The sequence below is a fragment of the Galeopterus variegatus genome, unplaced genomic scaffold, assembly GCF_000696425.1.
Source record: "Galeopterus variegatus unplaced genomic scaffold, G_variegatus-3.0.2 Scaffold1584, whole genome shotgun sequence".
Taxonomy (NCBI): Eukaryota; Metazoa; Chordata; class Mammalia; order Dermoptera; family Cynocephalidae; genus Galeopterus; species Galeopterus variegatus.
The window spans coordinates 649-21,952 of NW_007727695.1; the positions used below are offsets into that span (position 1 = coordinate 649).

The 21,304-nt window shown below is 37.1% G+C and overlaps 1 protein-coding gene across 2 annotated transcripts; it reads left to right on the forward strand.

Moving 5' to 3' along the window:
- The first annotated feature begins 1,191 nt into the window (after window positions 1-1,191).
- LOC103594589 (NXPE family member 4-like) lies at window positions 1,192-18,191 on the forward strand. 2 transcript variants are annotated; one of them, XM_008577817.1, is made up of 6 exons: window positions 1,192-1,272; window positions 2,102-2,207; window positions 12,354-13,087; window positions 13,557-13,618; window positions 14,992-15,198; window positions 17,561-18,191. In XM_008577817.1, exons 2-6 carry the CDS (start codon window positions 2,112-2,114, stop codon window positions 18,094-18,096), a joined length of 1,635 nt encoding a protein of 544 aa, XP_008576039.1. In that variant the 5' UTR covers window positions 1,192-1,272; window positions 2,102-2,111; the 3' UTR covers window positions 18,097-18,191. The 2 variants fall into 2 exon arrangements, with proteins under 2 accessions (XP_008576039.1, XP_008576040.1); XM_008577818.1 differs by lacking the exons at window positions 1,192-1,272; window positions 2,102-2,207 and having other exon boundaries at window positions 12,483-13,087; window positions 13,557-13,624; window positions 15,001-15,198.
- Window positions 18,192-21,304: the final 3,113 nt, after the last annotated feature.

The window sequence follows — 21,304 nt, forward strand, 5'->3', positions numbered from 1 at the left end:
ATCGTGCTGTCTCCTGGCACGGCCGCTCCAGACCCATCACCATCTTGGAAAATCTAAAACAGCTTTTCTAATGATCATTGGGTAAAGACATAAAGTATTGTTAAGACTAGTTTAGTGGAGCATGATTAAGGACCAGGGAAGGATTATCAAAATCTGGAATATCCTAGTGAAACTAGTCTTGATTCTTGTTTTGTTTGTATGTTTGCTTGCTTGTTTTTAGTAAGACTGGAAGGATTGATGGACATGTTTAAATATGTTTAACCTCCTGTGCGGGGCAGCACAAATAAAAATCATGGCGGGAACCATAAGACAGCCAGTGACTGCTTCCCATGGGCACTGGTGCCTCTGTCCTGGGCACCTGTTCTTTCTAGCACCATATCTATCAGATCAAGAATACATATCCCAGATGGATTCAAACCCACAACAGTAAGCTGTCACTCTGTTGGTCTGAGATGTAATCAGTATTTTTGTCTTGCCTACATTGTACTCATATTTGAGGTTCTGGTTTAATTCAGCACTTTTTATTGAGTAACTATTATGTACAAGATAATATGCACTTGAATCTTGGCAACTGGGTCTTGCTGAGAAAGCTCAGATGGAAACTAGGAAGATTAGCTCTCCATGTATGACTACTCTCAATCATTCAAACTTCTGGCTTCATTCACTGTTTTCGTTGCCAGGCATTTATGGGTTTGAATCCATCTGGGTTTACATTCTTGATCTGATAGAAATGGCACCAGAAAGAACAGGTGCCCAGGACAGATGCACCAGTGCCCACGGGAAGCAGTCTCTGGCTGTCCTGGGGTTCCCTCCGTGGATCATTTGTGCTGCCCCGCACAGGAGGTTAAACATATGTAAACATGTCCATCAATCCTTCCAGCCTTACTGCAACAAACAAAAAACAAGATTCAAAACCAGTTTCAGAAGGATATTCCAGATTACGATAAACTTCCAACATCCTCAGGACATTGAAATCATCTACTACGCAGAGCATTTCATTTCTCCTTCCTACTTCTGCTTGAGCTGAAAACTGTAGTTTATGAGCCAGGCCTCTCCTTAAGTTGGAGCCAGCAAGCCTGACACTTCTGTCTTAGCTGCAACAAGCAAAAGGTTGTGAACTCAAGCTAAAAGTATGCAGACTACAATTTATACCTGCAGTTTGTTTTAGTAGAGAGGAGAGGTACACCTGCAGCACACTGGTGGCTTCGGAAGAGTCAACATTCAGATCACCAGGGTTCCTACGTATGGACCTGAACAACCTTTAAACTAAAGGTATGGAAATATTTGCAAAACTGGGAAGGTGAGGGAAAAGGGTGACATTTATTCTTGGGTGCAGAAATCTCTAATGTCTGTGTATGAATGGGGAATCTGGGGTAAGAGGTGCTTTTAAGGGAGAGTAAATTTTGAGGGATGAAAAATTTTAGAAAGGCAGAATTCAAGCAATCTGACTTAAAAAGCCAACATGAAATTCTAAAAGAAAGAAAACTATTAAGACAAACCATAGAAAAACATTGATAAAGCCCAAAATTTTGTAAAAGAAAGTAATAAATATGAGTTTTAAAATAGTTATTTTCAAGGATTTTTATTATTTTCAATAATTCTTTTTGAGGAGCTCTAGAATGGCTGGTAAAACAAGAAAGGGGAACTTATTATCAGACTGGGATTAAGGGAGCCAGAAAAACACTTTACATTAAAAGGACACTGTAGTAATATGGTTCTGTGTCAATATTTGCTTAACCATTTTGTGTCCTCTCTTTGTGGTTAAGGGAAGAGAATAGAGAAGCTGTTAGGCGACACATAGCTTTGAGACCAACTAAGCATGAGCCACTCTGTATCCTTCAGGCCCTTAGCTGCTCAACTTCTTAGAGTCCATGGCAGGCTCCATGAAACTTTTCTTCTGTAGAAATGTACAAGCTTGAAGGCAAAAGATAGCAGCTGGAAGACACCAAGAGCAACTGGGAGGGCCCAGGTTTAGTTCTGGGAGTAACTTATCTGAGGATAAAAATAATCGGGAGGTATAAAAATTGCATGTGTTTCCATTTGTTTTCTTTTCTGTTTTGTTTCGTTGTGTGTTTGTGTGTTTTTGTATTATCTCTTCTAGGATCCTAATCATGAAAACAAGTGTGACAAATCGTAAGTCACTGTTGGTGCTGCTGTTTATATTAGCCTCCTGGATCACTTTCACAGTTTTCCAAAACTCCACAAAAGTAAGAATTGCTTTCTTTCTGCGTTTCACAAAGAGTATTTTTACTTCATACCTCACCTTTTCTAGGAAAGTTCAAATGCAAGACCTATACGTTGTAGTAGAGGACTTTCCACAGCTTAACCACCATTTAAGAACCAATAAACCGGATCATCATTAACCAGTATGTGAGAGGATAATACTGGGTATGTCTGTCTGCACACACGTAGTCTTCCTTTATGATGTACACGCATTGCTATCTACTAGCCATGTTTAGCTTCTTTTCACCTTCTTTAAGGGAACTTCTAAAGAACAGAATATTTTCATTTTTATATAGGAAAATGTATTTGCCTTTTTTAATATAATTAATGGTTTTGAGTATTAAGAAACCCTTCCCTACTCCAGTGTCAGACTATTTATCCAAATACTCGGCTAAATCCTTTACAAGTTGCTTTTGATATTTTAATGCATCTGTTTTATTTTGATTCGGTTTTTTGCTGATTTTTTCCTCTTATTTCCAAATGGATAATCGCTTTTTCAGCTCCTTTTATTTTTCAGTCCTTTCTTTCCAGGCTGATTTGCCATGCCTCTTTCATTGTATATCAAAATTTCCAATAAGTGAAGGTCCTTTCTGGGCTCTTTGTTCTATTCTGTTGATCAGTTTGTCTTCCTTGTGCCAATACCACATTGCTGTAATTAATATAGCTTCATAATTAGTCCTGAAAACTTGAAACTTGCAGGTTAAGTTACTGTTGCTTCAGAAAAATTTTAGCTGGTCCTAGCCCCTTATTCTTCCTTATACTTGTACATTTTATAGTCAGCTTATCAAATTTGAAGAAAAAAATCCTACTTAAGTTACATATGCATTACATTAACCATGTAGATCAATTTGGAAAAACTGACATGTTTATAATAATATTTTTGTGTATAGCAACATGTAATATCTATTTATTTAGGTCTTCTTCATGATCTTCCAGTATACTATTGCATACAGGTCTTACATATCTTTTTTAGATTTATATCTAGCTGCTTTATAATTTTGTATAGCTGCAATTTTTTGTAAATGGCATCTTTTTTAAAATTACATTTTCTAATTGCTTGTTGTTGATGTAGGGGAATACAATTAACTTTTGCATATTGAACAGCAAAATTTTACTTTCTAAGATCTCTAGCTGATTTATTAATGTCACCTAGCATCTCTCAGAGGATTGAAGGTACATTTATTCTAAGCCTTCATGTTTTGCAGAACCCTCATGTACCTGCATTTGGAGTTATGATTTTCTTCCTCAATCTAATCTCGTCTGTCTTTCTTCAGGAGATTCCTCGAAAGTTCTGATTCAATTAAGGCATCTCTTCCTATTTCCCAGAATGGTTAGAATTTTTTTTCCCTGTCTTTTACAGGATTTTATGGGGGAAATTGAGGCTACAATATGTGCTTAATCTTCCATCTTGAATTAGATGATATATCATTTTCCATCTACTTACTTTCAAACTATAGGTACTTTTATACTTAAACTGCATTCCTTGTAGACAGAAAATAGTTGGGACTTGCTTTTTTATTTCTGCCTGTTAATGGAGTGTTTAGTCCACTTACATTTAATGAAATTATTAATATGAGTGGATTTAGATCCACCACTTTGCTATTTGTTTTCTGTTTTGCCCCTGTTTTTTGTTCCACATTTTTTCTTTTCCTGCCTTATTTTGAGTTAACTAAATTTCACTTTAGTGTTTCCTTTTAGTTTCTCTACTGTTTTTATAGCACAGCCTGTTTTTTGTTTTCTTGTTTTTTCAAGTGGATTCTCTAGGGATTACAATACACATTCTTAACTTTTAGAATTAATAATAGGCCACTTCATGTAATTATAATAACCTTTCAACCATTTAGTTCCATTTACAGCCAGCCCCATTCTCTGTGCTGTAGTTGTTATATTATTACAAACATATAGTTTTTACTTGAATTCACTTTAAATATTCATATGCATTTTAAAGGAAGTAAGAGACAAATACATAGTCTTTTATATTTATCTATATATTTACCATTTCTGGTGCTTTTCATTTCTTCCTGAAGATCTGTGTTCCCGTTTGGTGTAAGTTCCCTTCAGCTTAAAGAACTTCAGTTAGCACTTCTTACAGTGCAAGTCCAGTGCTGTTCCTTCTTCCAAGTATCAACTCCCCTCCAGTTTCTGTTTACTTGTGTTTACTCTCCAGTGCTTTTAGAGAATTGTTTTATACACACACACACACACACACACACACACATATATTTATGTATATATAAATTGTTTACATATACAAACACAAATATATGGGGGGGTGTATACACATATATATATATACATATATATTTGTCCAGAGTTTGTCATTGCTATCTCCAGGAGAGTTGGTCCAATACAAGCTAATCTGCCTTTACTGGAAATTCTGATTAATGATGAATAGCAGTGATTCATTTTATTACTGTTTCATTCTTTGAAATGTTAAGATTTTTTAATAAAAACATTTTTATTTATCAAATAAGAGATAGTATGTGCCAGGTACTACTCTAAATGCTTTCCATATGTTAGCCCATCAATCCTCACAATAACCACATAAGGTGTTAGACAGTGAAACTGATTCATGGAGAGGTTAAGGAACTTGACCAAAGCCTTATAGCTAGTCAGTGACAGAACCAGCTTTTGATCCCAGGCAAATATCTCTAAAAATGAGCTACTCAGTGTTGTGAGCATGCAGTAAGAATAGAATTCTCATGCAGTTCTGATCTGGGTGTAAATTAGTACCATATTTTTTGAAAAACAATTTCACAGCATATATCAAAACCTTTAATAATGTTCACCACATTTTACCAATAATACTATTTCTGAGATTCTCAGTACATTTCCTGAATTGCAAAGAAAAATTTACCCCAAAAGATATTCTTTACAGAATTATCTATAATAGGAAAATATTGAAAGAAATGTGTCCAAAAAGATGGAAATAGGAAAATATTAAACCATATCCATAGGCTGGAATATTGTGTGAGACTTTGACATATGATGGAGAATTTTCAATGACAATATTTAAAATTCAAAATTCAATGATAAATATTCCGTTTGTTCACTACCATGTAAAGTGGTACACTGGGAATGAGAGAAATTCACCAAAATGTTGATAGTAGTTATCAATGGTTGACATGATTATGGCTGATTTTATTTCCTATATAGTTTTAGCATTCTCTAATTTTAAAAAATAAACTAGTGTTATGATTAGAACATAAATATTTTTATAACCCTATGTTTTTGTGTCTCCTGTGTTAGCAAAATCAATCTGAAAAATACAAATATCCTAGAATGGAAGTGGAGAGTAGAATAGTGGTCACCAGAGGCGGGGGAGGATAGAAGGAAAAGGGAAAGGGGAGAGGTCTGTCAGTGGGTAAGAAGTTATAGTGAAATAGGGGTAATAATTCTGGTGTTCTGTTGCACAGCAGGGTGACTAAAAGTTATAGTTAACAATAATTTATTGTCTATTTCAAAATAGCTAGAAAAGAGGATTTTGAATGTTCTCACTACAAAGAAATGATAAATATTTGAGGTGATGGATTTGCTAATTACCCTGGTTTGATCATTAAACAGTGTATACATGTATTGAAAGAAAAAGTCACAGAATGTTCGTGCAAAGTGAAAAAGATGAAATTTTTTTAAAAACTGTAATTTACACAGAAGTCTCATGCATCTTTTCTGCATTTCATGCATTTTTGTCTGTTTTTCATTTATTTGTAATTGACAAGTGAAAATTGTATATATTTATTGTGTACAACATGATGTTTTGAAATATACATTGTGTAATAATTTAATCAAGTTAATTAACATATGAATTACCTCACATACTTATCCCTTTTTTGTGTGTGATGAGAACAACTTCAGATCTACTCTGTTAACAATTTTCAAGAATACAGTACATTGATATTAACTACTGTCACCAGATTAGACAATAGATCTCTTGAACTTATTATTCCTATTCAACTGAAATTTTGTATTCTTTGACCAATATCTCCCCATCACTCTCATGGCCCCTGGCAATCACTATTCTCCTCTGCTTCTATGGGTCCAACTTCTTTAAATTCTCCATATAAGTGAGATCATGCAGTGTTTGTCTTTCTGTGATTGGCTTATTTCACTTAACATAATGTTCTGCAGGTTCACAGACGTTATCAAAAATGACAGGACTTTTTTTCTTTTTTAAGGCTGAATTCCATTGTGTATATATCCCACATTTTCTTTATCCATTCATCCACTGATGGTCACTTAGGTTGATTCCATATCTTGGCTACTGTGAATAGTACTGTAATACTGTAATAAACATGGGAGTGCAGATATCTCTTTGATATACTGATTTCATTTCTTTTGGATACATGCCCAGATGTGGGATTGCTGAATCATATGGAAGGTCTGTTTTTAATTTATTGAAGAGCCTCCGTACTATTTTCCATAATGGCTGTACTAATTTACTTTCCCACCAACAGTGTGCAAGGGTTCCCTTTTCTCTACATCTGCCTATACTTATATTTCACCTTTTACGTAAAGCCATTTTAATAGGTGTAAGGCAATGTCTCATTGTGGTTTTAATTTGCATTTCTCTGACACTTAGTGTTGAGCTAGGGCTGGGGCCTGGGGCTCACCCCCAAGCCTGTTCTCCAGACTGGGTCACAAATCCTTCACAGGCAGGTCTACAAGCTAGGTAACAGGAAAAAGGTCCTTGGAGCCATAGATGAAGAAATAACAGGCTTTATTTCTAGGTGCGAGCTCTGCTGACCAGCAGTTCAGAGCTGCTGCTTCACACACACTGAAAAAAACAAGAATAGCAACAAGCTAAAAATACATGGGCACACATGTGCACTAACTCCACCCCCACACAACTCGTTTACAAAGAATGTGCTGTACTGCCCCCAACTGGACGTGAGGGGACAGGGCCTGACCAAACTACTCTATTTTCCTCACACTTAGCAATGTTCAGTTTTTCATATACCTGTTAACCATTTGTATGTCTTCTCTTGAGAAATGTCTGTCTATATCCTTTGCCCATTTTCTACTCAGGATATTTGTTTTCTTGCTATTGAGTTGTTTGAGTTCCTTATGTATTTTAGATATTAAGCACTTATCAGATTCATGGTTTGCAAATATTTTCTCCCATTATGTAGGTTGTCTCTTCACTCCATTGATTGTTCCTTGGCTGTGCAGAAACTTTTCAGTGTGATGCAGTCCATTTGTCTACTTTTGCTGTTGTTGCCTGTGCTTTTCTATTGATATCTGAAAATCATTGTCCAGACCAAGGTCATGGAGTTTTTCCCCTATGTTTTCTTCTAGTGGTTTTATAGTTTCATGTCTTACATTTAAGACTTTAATCCATTTTGACTTGATTTTTGTATAAGGTGTGAAATAAGGGTCCAATAACATTATTCTTCATATGGATATACAGTTGCCTAACACTATTTATTAAAGAGACTGTCCTTTCCCCATTGTGTGTTCTTGGCACCTTTGTTGATGATCAGTTGACTGTGAATACATAGATTTATTTCTCGGATATCTATTCTTTTTCGTTGGTCTATGTGTCTGTTTTCAACCCAGTGCCACAATATTTGATTACTATAAATTTATAGTATATTTTGAAGTTAGGTAATGTGATGCCTCCAGCTTTGTTTTTTTTCACTCCAGATTGCTTTGGCTATTCAAAGTGTTTGTGTTTCCATGTGAATTTTAGAATTGTTTTTCTATTTCTGTGAAAAATGTTATTGGAATTTTCATAGGGATTACATTGAATTTGTAGAATGTTTTGGATAGTAAGGACATTTTAATAATATTAATTCTTCCAATTTATGGACACTGGATATCTTTCTATTTATTTGTGTCTTTTCCAATCTCTTTCATCAGTGTTTTACAGTTTTCACTGTACAAGTTTTTCACCTCCTTGGTTAAATTTATTCCTAAATTATTTTTGGTAGCTATTGTAAATGAGATTATTTTCTTGTTTTCATTTTTGGATAACTGGTCGTTATTGTATAGAAATGCTTCTGATTTTTGTTATGTTGATTTTATATTTTTGAATTTTGTTTATTAGTCCTCACAGTTTTTTGGTGGAGTCTTTGAGTTTTCTGTATATAGTATCATGTCATCAACAAACAGAGATAATTTACCTACTTAATTTCTAATTTGTATGCCTTTTGTTTTTTTCTCTTGTCTGATTTCTCTGGCTAAGACTTTTATTACTATGTTGATCAGAAGTGGTGGGAGTGGGGCATGCTCATCTTATTCCTTGTCTTAGAGAAAAGCTTTCAAATTTTCATTGTAAAGTATGATGTGCTTTTTCTTGTTTCTTTGCCTCACATGGATTTGTCACCTCTCTTCTCCTGGGTGTCAGAGAATTACTCAAAGCCCATTTCTTCTGAGCAGTGAGAGACCCTGAAGGGGTTAATTTCCTGGAACGCTCAAAAGAAAGGCATTCCTTCTGTTGGAAATTAACCACGAACTAGGGTTCTCTCCCTGCATTTATTATCCAGACCAGGAAGTTACAGAAAAAGAACATAGGTGGGGTTATGGCTAAGTATAGTTTAAAAATAGAGGCTGGTAACATCAGTGAAAGAAGCAAAGTGACATTCCATAATGCAATTTGCAAAAGGTTGAGTAATCCACTAATAAAAGCTTGATCTAGGTTATCCGATTTGTGGGTATGTAATTGTTCATAGTAGTATCTTATGATCCTTTGTTTTTTTGTGGTATCAGTTGTAATGTCTTCTGTTTCTTTTCTGATTTTATCTGAATCTTCTCTCTTTTTTTTCTTAGTCTAGCTAAATATTTGTCAATTTTGTTTATGTTTTCAAAAAACCAACACTTAGTTTTGATCTTTTCTACTTTTTTTTTAGTCTCCATTTCATTTATTTCTCTTCTGATCTTAATTATTTCCTTCCTTTTGCTAACTGTGGGCTTTGTTTATTCTTGATTTTTTTTAGTTTCTTGAGGTGTAACACTAGGTTGTTTATTTGAGATCTTTCTTTTTTCTTCATGTAGGTGTTTATTGCTATAAACAACCCTTTTAGAACTGCTTTTACTATACCCCATACATTTTGGTATGTTGTGTTTTCATTTTTATTTGTTTCAAGATTTTTTTTTTTTCCTTTTTGTCTTTTTTCGTGACTGGCATCGGATCACAACCCTCAGTGTTGCGCCCATACCGGACCGGGACCGGCAATGGGATCGCAACCCTTGGTGTTGCTCCCGCACCTTGCTCAGCCAGTGAGCAGCCGGTCTGTATGTGGGAAGCGCGGCGCTTCCCACATAAGCGGCGCACTGTAGCAGTGCACCACCGGGCCGGCCCGTGTTTCAAGATATTTTTAAATTTCTTTTTTAATTTCTTCTTTGACTCATTTGTTGTTTAGTAACATGTTCTTTAATATTCATATATTCATGAATTTTCAGAAATTCCACCTATTATTGATTTCTACTTTTATGCCATTTTTTGGAAAAGGCACTTGATATAATTTCAATTATCTTAAATTTGCTAATACTTGTTTTGTGGCCTAGTATATTATCTATCCTGGAGGATGTTCTGAGTACACTTGAGAAGAATGTGTATTCTGCTGTTGGATGGAATGTTCTGTATATATATGAGACTATTATATATTTGCAATTGTTATATCATCTTGCTGAATTGGCCCCTTTATCATTATATAATAACCTTCTTTGTCTCATTTTGCAGTTTTTGACTTAAAATCTGTTTTATCTGATATAGGTATAGCTACTCCTGGTCTTTTTTTTTGGTTTCCATTTACATGGAATATCTTTTTCCATCCCTTCACATTCAGTTTTTAAAAATGTCTTTAAAAATTTTTAGTCTTTAAAAATGGAAACAGAAAGAACAAACTTCAACCCCTCTATGGTCATAAAATTTATGATGTACAGCATATAAAGCCAAAACTTGACTAGATGGGTTTTGGCAGAGGCAAAAATCAAAACCATATTCAATTTGTCAATCATTTTTATTCTAGAATTTTTCCCTCTATTTACAAACATGAGTTTAGTTCTATTTCTCTCTGTCTTACAAACCAAGGTGCGTAATGAAATTGGGCTTATATTTATAGGTGGCTTGGAGAAAAAAATCAGTGCAGTTAATTTATAGTCCTACCTCACAAACCTCAATACTCAGTTACATACCTGATGTGATTGTATGTGTGCATGTGTATAATATTTAACATGTGTATTCATATAAGTACTTTTCACCTGTGTCCGTCCAGGTGAAATGAGTCTCTTATAGGCATTATATAGTTGGATCTGGTTTTTTTTTTTTTTTTTTTTTTTTTTTTTTGTCCTTTTTGAGACCGGCTGCACTGCGCTCAGCCAGTGAGCGCTGTGAGCGCACCAGTCATCCCTATATAGGATCCAAACCTGCAGCGGGAGCGCTGCTACGCTCCCAGTGCCTCACTCTCCCGAGTGCGCCACGGGCTCGGCCCTGGATCTTGTTTTTTATCCATTCAGCCACTCTTTGTCTTCTGATTGGAGAATTTAACTTATTTACATTTAAGGTAATTGTTGATGGGCAAGGACTTACTACTGTCATTTTGTTAGTTGTTTTCTGGTTGTTTTGTAGATTCTTTATTCCTCTCTTACTGTCTTCCTTTGTGATTAAGTGATTTTCTCTAGTGTTATGCTTTGATTCTTTACTCTTTACCTTTTGTGTATCTCCTTTAAGATTTTTCTTTGTAGTTCCCATGTGGACTACAAAAACAAAAAAAAAATCTCAGAACAGGCTGTTTTAAGCTGATAACAACCTGATTACACTAAAAAGCTTTATGTTTTTACTCCACTCTCTCCCACATTTTAAATTTTTTATGTCACAATTTGCATCTTGTTATATCGTGTATTCCTTAACAAATTATTGTGACTATTGCTACTTTCAATAGTTTTGTGTTTTAACCTTCTTAGTAAATATATACATTATCTATACACCACCATTACAGTACTAGAGTACTCTAAATATGACAGTGTACCTACTTTTACCAGTGCAATTATACTTTCATATGTTTTTGTGTTACTATGTACCATCTTTTTCTTTCAGCTTGAAACTCCCTTTAGCATTTCTTATGATAGGTGTATTAGTCTGTTTCTCTTACTTTTAACAAAATACTCGAAACAGGGTGATTTATAAAGAAAAAAAATTTTATTGCTTGCAGTTTCTGAGGTTGGGAAGTCCAAAGTTCAGGGAACACATCTGGTGAAAGCCTTGTTGGTGGCGACACGACAGTAATGGCAGAGTATCAGATTGAGAAAATGGTGGAACAGAGAGAAACTAACCTCCTCATTCACTCTCCTTTTATTTATTTTTTATTTTTTATTTTTTATTTTTTTTTATTTTAAAAGATGACCGGTAAGGGGATCTCAACCCTTGGCTTGGTGTTGTCAGCACCACGCTCAGCCAGTGAGCAAACCGGCCATCCCGATATGGGATCCGAACCCGCGGCCTTGGTGTTATCAGCACCGCACTCTACCGAGTGAGCCACGGGCCGGCCCCACTCTCCTTTTAAAGACCTCCAAACCACTCCCCTGACCACCATTATTAATTCATTCACTACAGCATGGCCCTATAATCTGATCACCTCTTCAAGGCCCCACCTTTCAACTACCATAGTAGGATTTCTCACCCTCAACAGTTACAGTGGGGATTAAGTTTTGGTGGGACATTCAACCCAAGACAATAGATCTGGTGATGATGAACTCCTGCAGACTGTTTTCCTGAGAGTAAACATTTTAGACTGGTTTTTAGTTTTAAGATTTAAAAAAAAAATGGAACAATAAGCATTTGTTCTCTACTATGCAGTTTAAAAAAAACAAAACATTTTTTCATTTGGTCTTTGTAATCACCCTATAAGGTAGATTTTATCACCATTATTTTCAGGAAGCTCCTAGGGCTTTGGGGGGTTAAACGGCTCTTCTACGATAGATTAGCCCATGAGAAGTGAAGTGCCATTACCAGATTTTCTAAAGAAAAGCATTTTGCCTGTAAAACAAACATGATCATAAAATCTCAGTATCATTTAATTTTTGTACCTCTAATTATTCTATAAAACACAGGAGTTAACTAACCCACCCAAAATCATGACATCAAATAGGGACATTTTCCATGTTCTCTATTCTGTTTCTTCCTGTTTCAGTTATGGGCTACATTCAAGTTGCCCATCTCCCTCCATCACTGGAATTTCATTATGAAGTCCTCATGCTCTGAAGCACCGTTGTGCCCCGTAGCTTCCGCAGCAGAGACTGAGCTGAAAATAAAGGAAATCATGGAGAAACTAGACCAGCTGATCCCACCCAGACCTTTCACCCACGTGAACACCACCACCAGCGCCTCCCACAGCAGAGCCACCATACTTAACCCCAGAGACACATACTGCAGGGGGGATCAGCTGGACATCCTGCTGGAGGTGAGGGACCACTTAGGACGCAGGAAGGAATATGGTGGGGATTTCCTGAGGGCCAGGATGTCCTCTCCAGCCCTGCGGGCAGGTGCTACAGGAAAAGTGACCGACTTCAACAACGGGACTTACCTTGTCAGCTTCACCCTGTTCTGGGAGGGCCGGGTCTCCCTATCTCTCCTGCTCATGCACCCCAGTGAAGGGGTGTCAGCTCTCTGGAGGGCAAGGAACCAAGGCTATGACAGGGTAATCTTCACAGGCCAGTTTGCCAATGGCATCTCCCGTGTCGATACTGATTGTGCCCTGCTTTTAAACTCAAGTGCTGACCTGTGCCAGTATCTGGACGCTCAAGACCAAGAAGCCTTCTACTGTGTGAGGCCTCAACACATGCCCTGTGCTGCACTCACCCACATGCATTCCAAGAACAAGAATGTTTCTTATCTAAGTAAACTAGAAATAAGCCTCTTCAAAAGGTAAATAATTATTTCTGGAGACTGCTTGGGAAAATACGGTGATTTGGCCTATGAAAGTCAACATGAGTATATTAACTTTGGGACTCTGAGCTATTTGTGAAAGGATCTGTGCACTCATTTGGGGACAGTGCCCACTCTCTAGTAGTCCTCAAACTTTGAGGATATTTAAAATCTCCTTCCCAGTGAAATAAAATATATAGACAGAATAAAATCTAAAAGATAGTGAAAAACATATTTGTGTGTATGTGTGTGTGTGCTCTAGTAAATTCTCTCTGCATCTCAAGAAATCACCTTGCATGCCTTCTGGATAACTCTATCACATCAGGCAAAGAAATGGAAATTTACTAATGGCCTGAAACTGTGGGCGTAGTCACTAAGAAATAACTGAAGCACTGGGTAATCTGACTTCTTGTGTGTTTCCTGATTTGAAGCCATCTGCAGATTAATTTTCTATATTTGTCTCTTTAAGGTCAAATGTGGGTGTAGAGATTTTGGAGAACTTCAATGTGATAAATGTCTCCAAATGCAACAGTAAGTGTTCCTTTGTTTGGTGGGTGGTCCTTAGCATGAGACCCATCTAAAGCTTTCCTCTTTCTGATGGACTTGTTCACTGCTTCAGACCTATCAACGCTCTGCTCACCTGGCTTGTCTAAGGAAGCCAAGAGACCAGATACTTCAGTGAGTGAGTTATTGGGATCACTAGGATATAAACCTGTTTTAGTAATTATAATTCTCATCATCAATCTACTCACCAGGCAATCTATTCATACAGATTACCTACCCATGTTACACAATAACCTTCAAACATTAAAACTCTCTCCCAATGCTACACCTTGATCTTTTCCTCCCCACACCACCCCTCTCCACACCTTCACCATCACCCCTTTCCACACACTACTAGCCCAAGAATCAACTTCCATCTAGGAGTCAGCTCCTTACAGTTCCCCCTTCTAGGTCTTTGCCACCTTCCAAACAATTTTAACATACAAAATAGAACATCCACACTTATATCTATTCATTTCTCTTCAATTTCTTTGACTCCAAACAGCCTAGGAAATCCCCGTCTAAAATGATTTAAGGCAAGAGTTTTATGTCTCTGTAAGTTCAGCATTAAAATTCTTGCTAATCAATAATAAACTTGTTGACACTGAAGTGTAAATATATACCTAGATGTAGAAATGGTATTTTTTAACTCCAGATACACAGGTACACGCATACTAGTTGTTATAATATTAAACTACTTCCTTTGGTTGATGAATAATCACGGGCCCAATTCCTCCACGGTCTCCTCACTATCCTAGCCATTTCAGCCTCTCACATTCCCAGACTCTTTATAAACCAGTAACTAAGGGGTTAATATCTGGCCTATCTTGGATCTCCAGGACTCTTTTCAGCCTATGGTCATATCCATTCAAATTGGCCAGTTCCCAAGCCAAAGTAGTTGTTAATATTTTTTTATATTACCCTGCATTTAACTCAAATGATTTATAGATTGATGGTGGCATTTAAGATACTGTGACAGAGTGTGACAAACTCAGCTAGGTAAAGCAGGCTAAAATGATAGGATAATTGACCTTTCATTAGTATGCAATAATTGATGACTTTAGTTTCATAGGAAGGCTACCAAATACTTAATTTTATACAGAAGGCCTTTTTTTTTCTGGGAGAAAACATGTGTTTTTATAATGAACATTAATGGGTATCATTTAGAAAATTCACATTAGAGAAATAGTTTACTGAAAAATAGCTACTCTATCACAAGGATGTTTCCAGAAGCTTCTGCACCACTACCCACCACCGTCACCCCTATTGACAGGATACTTAGAAAAGACAAAAGGCTTTTAATAAATACTGATGGATAATTTGATGTTTTAGAAGATCCTATCTTGCTGATTCTTTGGCAGATGAAACAGTTCCAATGAAAGAAAAATGCAAGTTTGGCATGACATCCACAATCCCCAGCGGATATGTCTGGAAAGACACTTGGAATCCTGTTTCCTGTAGTTTGGCTACAGTCAAAAAGAATGAATGCCTGAGAGGAAAATTCATGTATCTACTGGGAGATTCCACAATCCGCCAATGGATGGAATACTTTAAAACCAGTATTAACAGTATGCTTCAGTCTAAGCTATTGTGCATATCCTTTCCAGAAACTTCTTTTTCATTTCAAGGGGAGAAAGGAATATAAGAAGCATCTTTTTTTCTATAGTTTTTAATCACAATACACCAAAATTTTTCACAAGGCTTTGTTATCTTTTCTTTAAAAGAATACTTTATCTGACTGGAAGGGAGCCAATGTAGAAAAAGGTCTATCACTTCCCTATCCCTGCAGAATTCATACTTCAGTATTTACCCAGTGTGCTCAGAGAAGTATTGATGGAACTAAAGATAACTTAAAATATTAAATTATCCACCTTCTATAGGTGGCATGATGATTAAGGGTGTGGATTTTAGATCCAAACAACCTGGGTTTAAAACACATCCTATCTGAGTGGCCTTTTCCAAGGTCATGTCCCTTAGTTTCCTTATCTGTTAAGTGGAGATGAAAAGAGTATCCACCTGGTAAAATAAAGTAGTATATCCAATAAAGTTCTCTTTGGTGTAAACTATCATCTCTATTATCATTACCTGAGAGGACATTAATGACTACATCAGGTAGGCACAATGGTTAAAAGCATGGGTTTTGGAGTCTAACAGATCTAGACTGTGCCATTGAGAAACAATGATCCTGGGCCTGTTATTTATTTTCTCTGCCTCATTTTCATCATCAGTCAAGTAGGAATAATAATAGCACCTTCTGTTGGTGTGTTAATTTCTTTATATCCATTATCTCATTGCAAGGCAGACTGGCATGTAGGAAGTGCCCCCAAAACAATAGCTATTGAAAGTATGATCATTAGTTAGAGTTGAGGCTTGAATTCAGTTGCTAGAATTCTAGTACATTCACTCTATTTACTACACCAAGAGTACACTAGTAATAATTCAGAATCCACCAGTGGTCCTTGGCAATCTTACCTGAAAAAAATCACTATCTACCCTTCTGCGTCCCTGGGCCCTGGCTTTTATCACTGAGGACAATGCAGTTGCTATGGCTTCATCCTGGTCTTCCTGATATGAGCCCACTTTTGTGATGTCGTTTTATCGGATGGGTACTCTTTCCAGGCTTATTACCAACAAAAAGGGGGAAACCAGTAGGGCCTTGGCTCTGTGTTATAAGTAAAATTCCCAACAGAAGAGAGAATTTTAAATTGTGACCTTTGGTAAATGACTGAACTCCTCGGGACCTCAGTTTTTTCATCACCAAATTAAGGATCTGGTGATAACCTTTAGCAACTCATTCTATGATGGTGAGTCTCTTAGGTCATATAAAGTACTGAATTATTGAGTTAACTATTCTATTCAATTCGTCTTTTAAGTTGTGGAAGGAAACATCTGTTGTACTTTGTGTTAAAAGTTAAATTCTATGGCTAGAGCGTGCTTTGGAAAAGAAAATTGAAGTAAGCTGAGTGAAGAAAATACTTGTGCCATTTTCCTTCAGCCAACCCTCCAGAATCTCTATTTTCCAACCTCAATGGGTTAAAACTTCAAATGTGCCCTTTACTTCTAAGATGGTACATGTTACAAAGCATTAATAATTCTTTTCTACACATTTCCTTCAAAAGTTTTAGCTACTGATATTCTGATAATGGTCTAATCAGTATGATGAAAAATGGAAGGACTCCATTTTATTCTATTTATATTGTGCTCATTTTCAGAAGTGACAATATCAGGTAGACTATTTTAACAAGAATTGGGAGGAACTTCAAGTTTAAGTGCTGATTCTGCCACTTACTAACTGTAATCTTGGGCAGGTCATTTCCTCTCTGGGTTTTCTTTTCTATCACATGGCAATTAAACATACATGAGGATCTTGGAGGTAAATGAATATATCAGTCCAAATAAGTGTTTTGTAAACTGTAAAGGACTTCACAAATAAGTAGTAATATTGTTATTACTATAGATAATGAACTCAGTACCATCCCACGCATATGTGAAGGAAATGTAGAAGCATAGAATATTATCTAGTCTTAAGAAAATTTATAGAGCATTTGGGGAAATATGTTTACTTGTGTTTTGTTTTGTTTTTTAATGTAAAGAACATCAATTAGTACCTTTCTCTATCCTCAAATGAGCTTAGCCTACAGTTAACAAAACAAATGAAAATAATACCTACAAAACTGACCATATCACCCTCCAGGGAAGTTACCTCACTGCTTACATGGTTCTACAAGGGGGCATATTCTCTTACATTGGTATACCACTTATGATTGTTCAAATCATCTTCAAAACTATCTCCTTCTTTAAACCTATAATAAATAAGACATGATTAGTTTATTTAATTATAAACACCAAATCTTTTCCCTCTTCTTTATGACTACTTAATCTTTGTAACTTTATTCTCCTTTCATTTTGGGATTGCCTACTTGGCATCAGCACTGAAGTCAGTGGATCTACACGGATATGGAAAATTTCAGAACCAACTTGCTGTGGACTTGGACAGGAATATCAACATCCAGTGGCAAAAACATGGTTACCCCTTGATTGGATCATTGACTTATTCTGTCAAGGACATTGAGTACATGGCCCGGGCCATTGACAGAACTGGAGGAGAAAAGAATACTGTCATTGCTATTTCTCTGGGCCAGCATTTCAGACCCTTTCCCATTGATGTTTTTATCCGAAGGGCCCTCAATATCCACAAAGCTGTTCAACGTCTTCTTCTGAGAAGCCCAGACACTATGGTTGTCATCAAGGCAGAAAACATCAGGGAAATGCACAGTGATGTGGAGAGATTTAGTGACTTTCATGGTTACATTCAGTATCTTGTCATAAAGGACATTTTCCAGGATCTCAATGTAGGCATCATCGATGCCTGGGATATGACAATCGCATATGGCACAAATAATGTCCATCCACCTCAGAATGTGGTCAGAAATCAGATTAACGTATTGTTAAACTATGTTTGCTAGATAACGCATATCTCTGAAATTACTATGGCTGATCCATAAACCACCAATTAGCCAAATCAGAGAGTTCTAATCTGGGCTTCCACTTAATAATAAAAGTAAAAATACTCATGAGAAGGACGTACTCTTCTTGATCAGAGACACGTGCCACTCTTCACCCAGGGAAGTCAAGACATCTATGGGTAGAAGTTCTTTCTGATGCATGGAAATTCAGAGCAACAAAGTAATTGTAAAATAAATATTTGGAGAAAGCAGCCCCATTTCCTTATTTATACCATTAAAGACAAGCTTGAGATGATTTCCACGTGAGAAGAGATGTCTTGTAAGGCAATTCTCCCATAGTAGTAGAGTAGCAGCAGGATTCCAGCAACACCTCCTGAATCCTGAAGATACCTGGCTTTTCTCTCCCCATAGAAACTCCCACTGTTAGGCTCTAATCTGATTCTGTAGCATTTATTATCCAGGAATATAGAATAACACAGGCAAATACACAGTACACTAGAATTCAGAGAGTTGGGCTTTAGTCCTGCTGCTGACAGTAATTTTAAGTCAAATGACTTTGGATAAGTCATTTCAGCTCTCTGGGCTTCAGTATCCCAAATGAAGGGGTTAGCCTAAGATTTATGATCTTCAAACCTTGCTCTGTGCAGCTCCACTGGTGATACTTTGGCCACTACCTTGAGGGACAGGAGTCAGAAGTGTCTGGTGGGCAGACTACAGGTTCCACTACCACCACTTCAGCCAGAGTGTCAGCCACTCTTACCTCTATGTGTATTGGACTTCTGGGTGAGCATTTGGTTTGAAAAAAGTTCCACTATTTAAAACATGTTTAAAAGCCACTTCAAGAACACTGGTTCCAATAATATACACATATAGGTTAACATTTTAATCATTCTTATTTGCATTTTAATAGGCCTTCCTAAAACATGACCAAAAAAGAATGATTAATATGAGAATTTCAGCTGAATAGGGCAATATAATCATTAGAAAGCAATTTGGTACATATTCTTCTTTAATTTTGACCTCTTCACCATGCCTCAGAGGCCATGGGGCCCCTGGCCTACTCTTGCTGCATCTGGAGAAAAGAACATTAAAATAGGACATCTTAAAATTGTTTACCCAGTTTCCTTTGGGCAGGGGATAACACATTTTTTAGTTATTTGCCAGTGAACCACAGGTCACAGATCAGTGCTCAGTACACACTCAGGTGGTCAAAAATATTTAAGTCTCTATCATGTGCCAGGAACTTCTCTAGTCTTTAGGGATACAGTGGTCAAAAAAAATATGTGAAATCTCTGCCATCAGAAACTTTACATTCTAATAAAGGAAAAAGATAATAAGAAAAACAATGAATAAAGATATAAGATAAAGTGATATGAACAAAGCATATAAAAGGGTAATGTGATAGGGAGCGATGAGGTGTGGGTGACAGAGATGACTAGAGCATCTCAGAGGACAAGCATTTCAACTGGGATCTAAATGACGGAAAGGAGGCCTCCACGAGACTAAATGGAGAGAGTCCCCAGAGACAGATTGGTCATTGCAAAACCCCTGAGACATGGTGGAACTTGGTTTTTGTAAAGAACAGAAGAGAGACCAGTATGCCTAGAGTATTGTCAACCAGGGAGAGAGGGCAGGAGGAGAAGTTAGAGAGGGAAGCAGGGTCTAAACTTTGTATGGCCTTGTAACCTATGGCAAGAAGTTTGAATTTTATTCTAATTACCATGGGTGGGCAGTTGAGGGAGGAAAGAAAGGGGGAGGGAAAATAAGAGAAAGGAAGAGAGGAAGGAAGAAAGAAAGGGATAGAGGGAGGAAGTAGGGAAGAGAAGGACCCGTTACCTTAACTCAGGTATCATCAGAGACTGGTATTGTTACTACAGTCAGAATGAGCAAGAGTTGATAAGCTAAAGAAATCATGGAACAGAATCTGTTTTCTCCCATTAATAGAGTTCCTTTTTACTACCCCTCTCCAACTGGGGTAAGGATAGATAAAGGTCTTGCTAAAGGGGCAGATTTTCAAAAGAGAACACAGAGCACTATTATTTTAGAATAGAGACTAAAATTAGAATGTGACCCAGAAATTTTTTTAAGAAAAGATAGAAATATATGCTTGTAATACATGGTCCCTAAGAGGCAATATAAGCTCAGATAGAATGGTATATTCGGAATGAACTCCTGGAAGTTAGCACTTTCAGTGAGGAATCCATGAAGGGTTACTGGTTCTTGCAAAAACTGAATCAGTGTAAACGTCGAGGCAGCTGTTGCAATGCCTGTGTGATGTTTGATTGTTCATTTCCTGTCTGAGATGTCTGCCTAGGACATACATAGCGAGTACAATCTGGTCTTTCAACAGGAAGAAAAAGTAAAACTGACCAGCATACAGCCTTTTAAACTGAATGGGTTCTTAAGCATTTTGGATAAATAAATACTCCTAAAGGAAACTAAAAGGCAAATATTTCCAAGGGAAATTATTATCAAAAGGCAAGCACATTAAAGAATGTACTTAGAGGAAACAGATAAGGCAAAAATTGTTTTTTTCTTATTATATATATGAAAAAGATTCATGAAAAAATGGGATTGAAAAATGATGTGAATCTTTCCATCAACTTTTTGAAGTACCCTCATATGAATATCTTTCTAAGGAGGATGTTTCAAAAAGTGGTATATTTTAAGTACCAGTCAGTGCTGGATTCCTGCAGTTATAACCTCTCTCATCATTGCATCAGTCTGGGTCCAGTCGGGGGGTAGAAAACACACAGTGTGAAGTTTGATATAAAAAGTTACTAACCTCTGATAAACAAGTGACTATAAGATATAAGGAAACTCTATATGCTACCCTTAAGGCTGGGAGAAGGTGTCCAAGGAGTGACCAACTTGGAAGAGAGTCCTTCCCCAAGGCTGGGGCTCAGCCCTCACTGGGGAAGTGTAGCTCATCTCACTGAAGAGTAGAGAAGATCACTGGTTTGCCCAAGCCCGAGCTGGTCTGGAGTTGCTGGACAAGCAGAAAGGAACCCTCTGCAGTGCAGGCAGGGAACAGGCCATCAGCAGCCAAAGGCATGGACATGTAGAGTGGGTGGGAGCCTGGGACACAGGTGAGCTGTGCAGGGTGCCTGCAGGGTGCCCATGCAAGCTGGAGGCCTTTGCAGGCAGGGAGGCTTGGGATGTCATTTTCTGCACAGAGAAGGCCTGAGAAGGTTATTGCCAGGCCAGG

Excerpts from the sequence above, each read along its gene's own strand:
- LOC103594589 (XM_008577817.1), top strand. The coding sequence starts at position 2,112 with ATGAAAACAAGTGTGACAAATCGTAAGTCACTGTTGGTGCTGCTGTTT. Across the intron at positions 2,208-12,353 it reads TTTTCCAAAACTCCACAAAA|TTATGGGCTACATTCAAGTT; the intron begins GTAAGAATTGCT and ends TTCCTGTTTCAG. Across the intron at positions 13,088-13,556 it reads GAAATAAGCCTCTTCAAAAG|GTCAAATGTGGGTGTAGAGA; the intron begins GTAAATAATTAT and ends TGTCTCTTTAAG.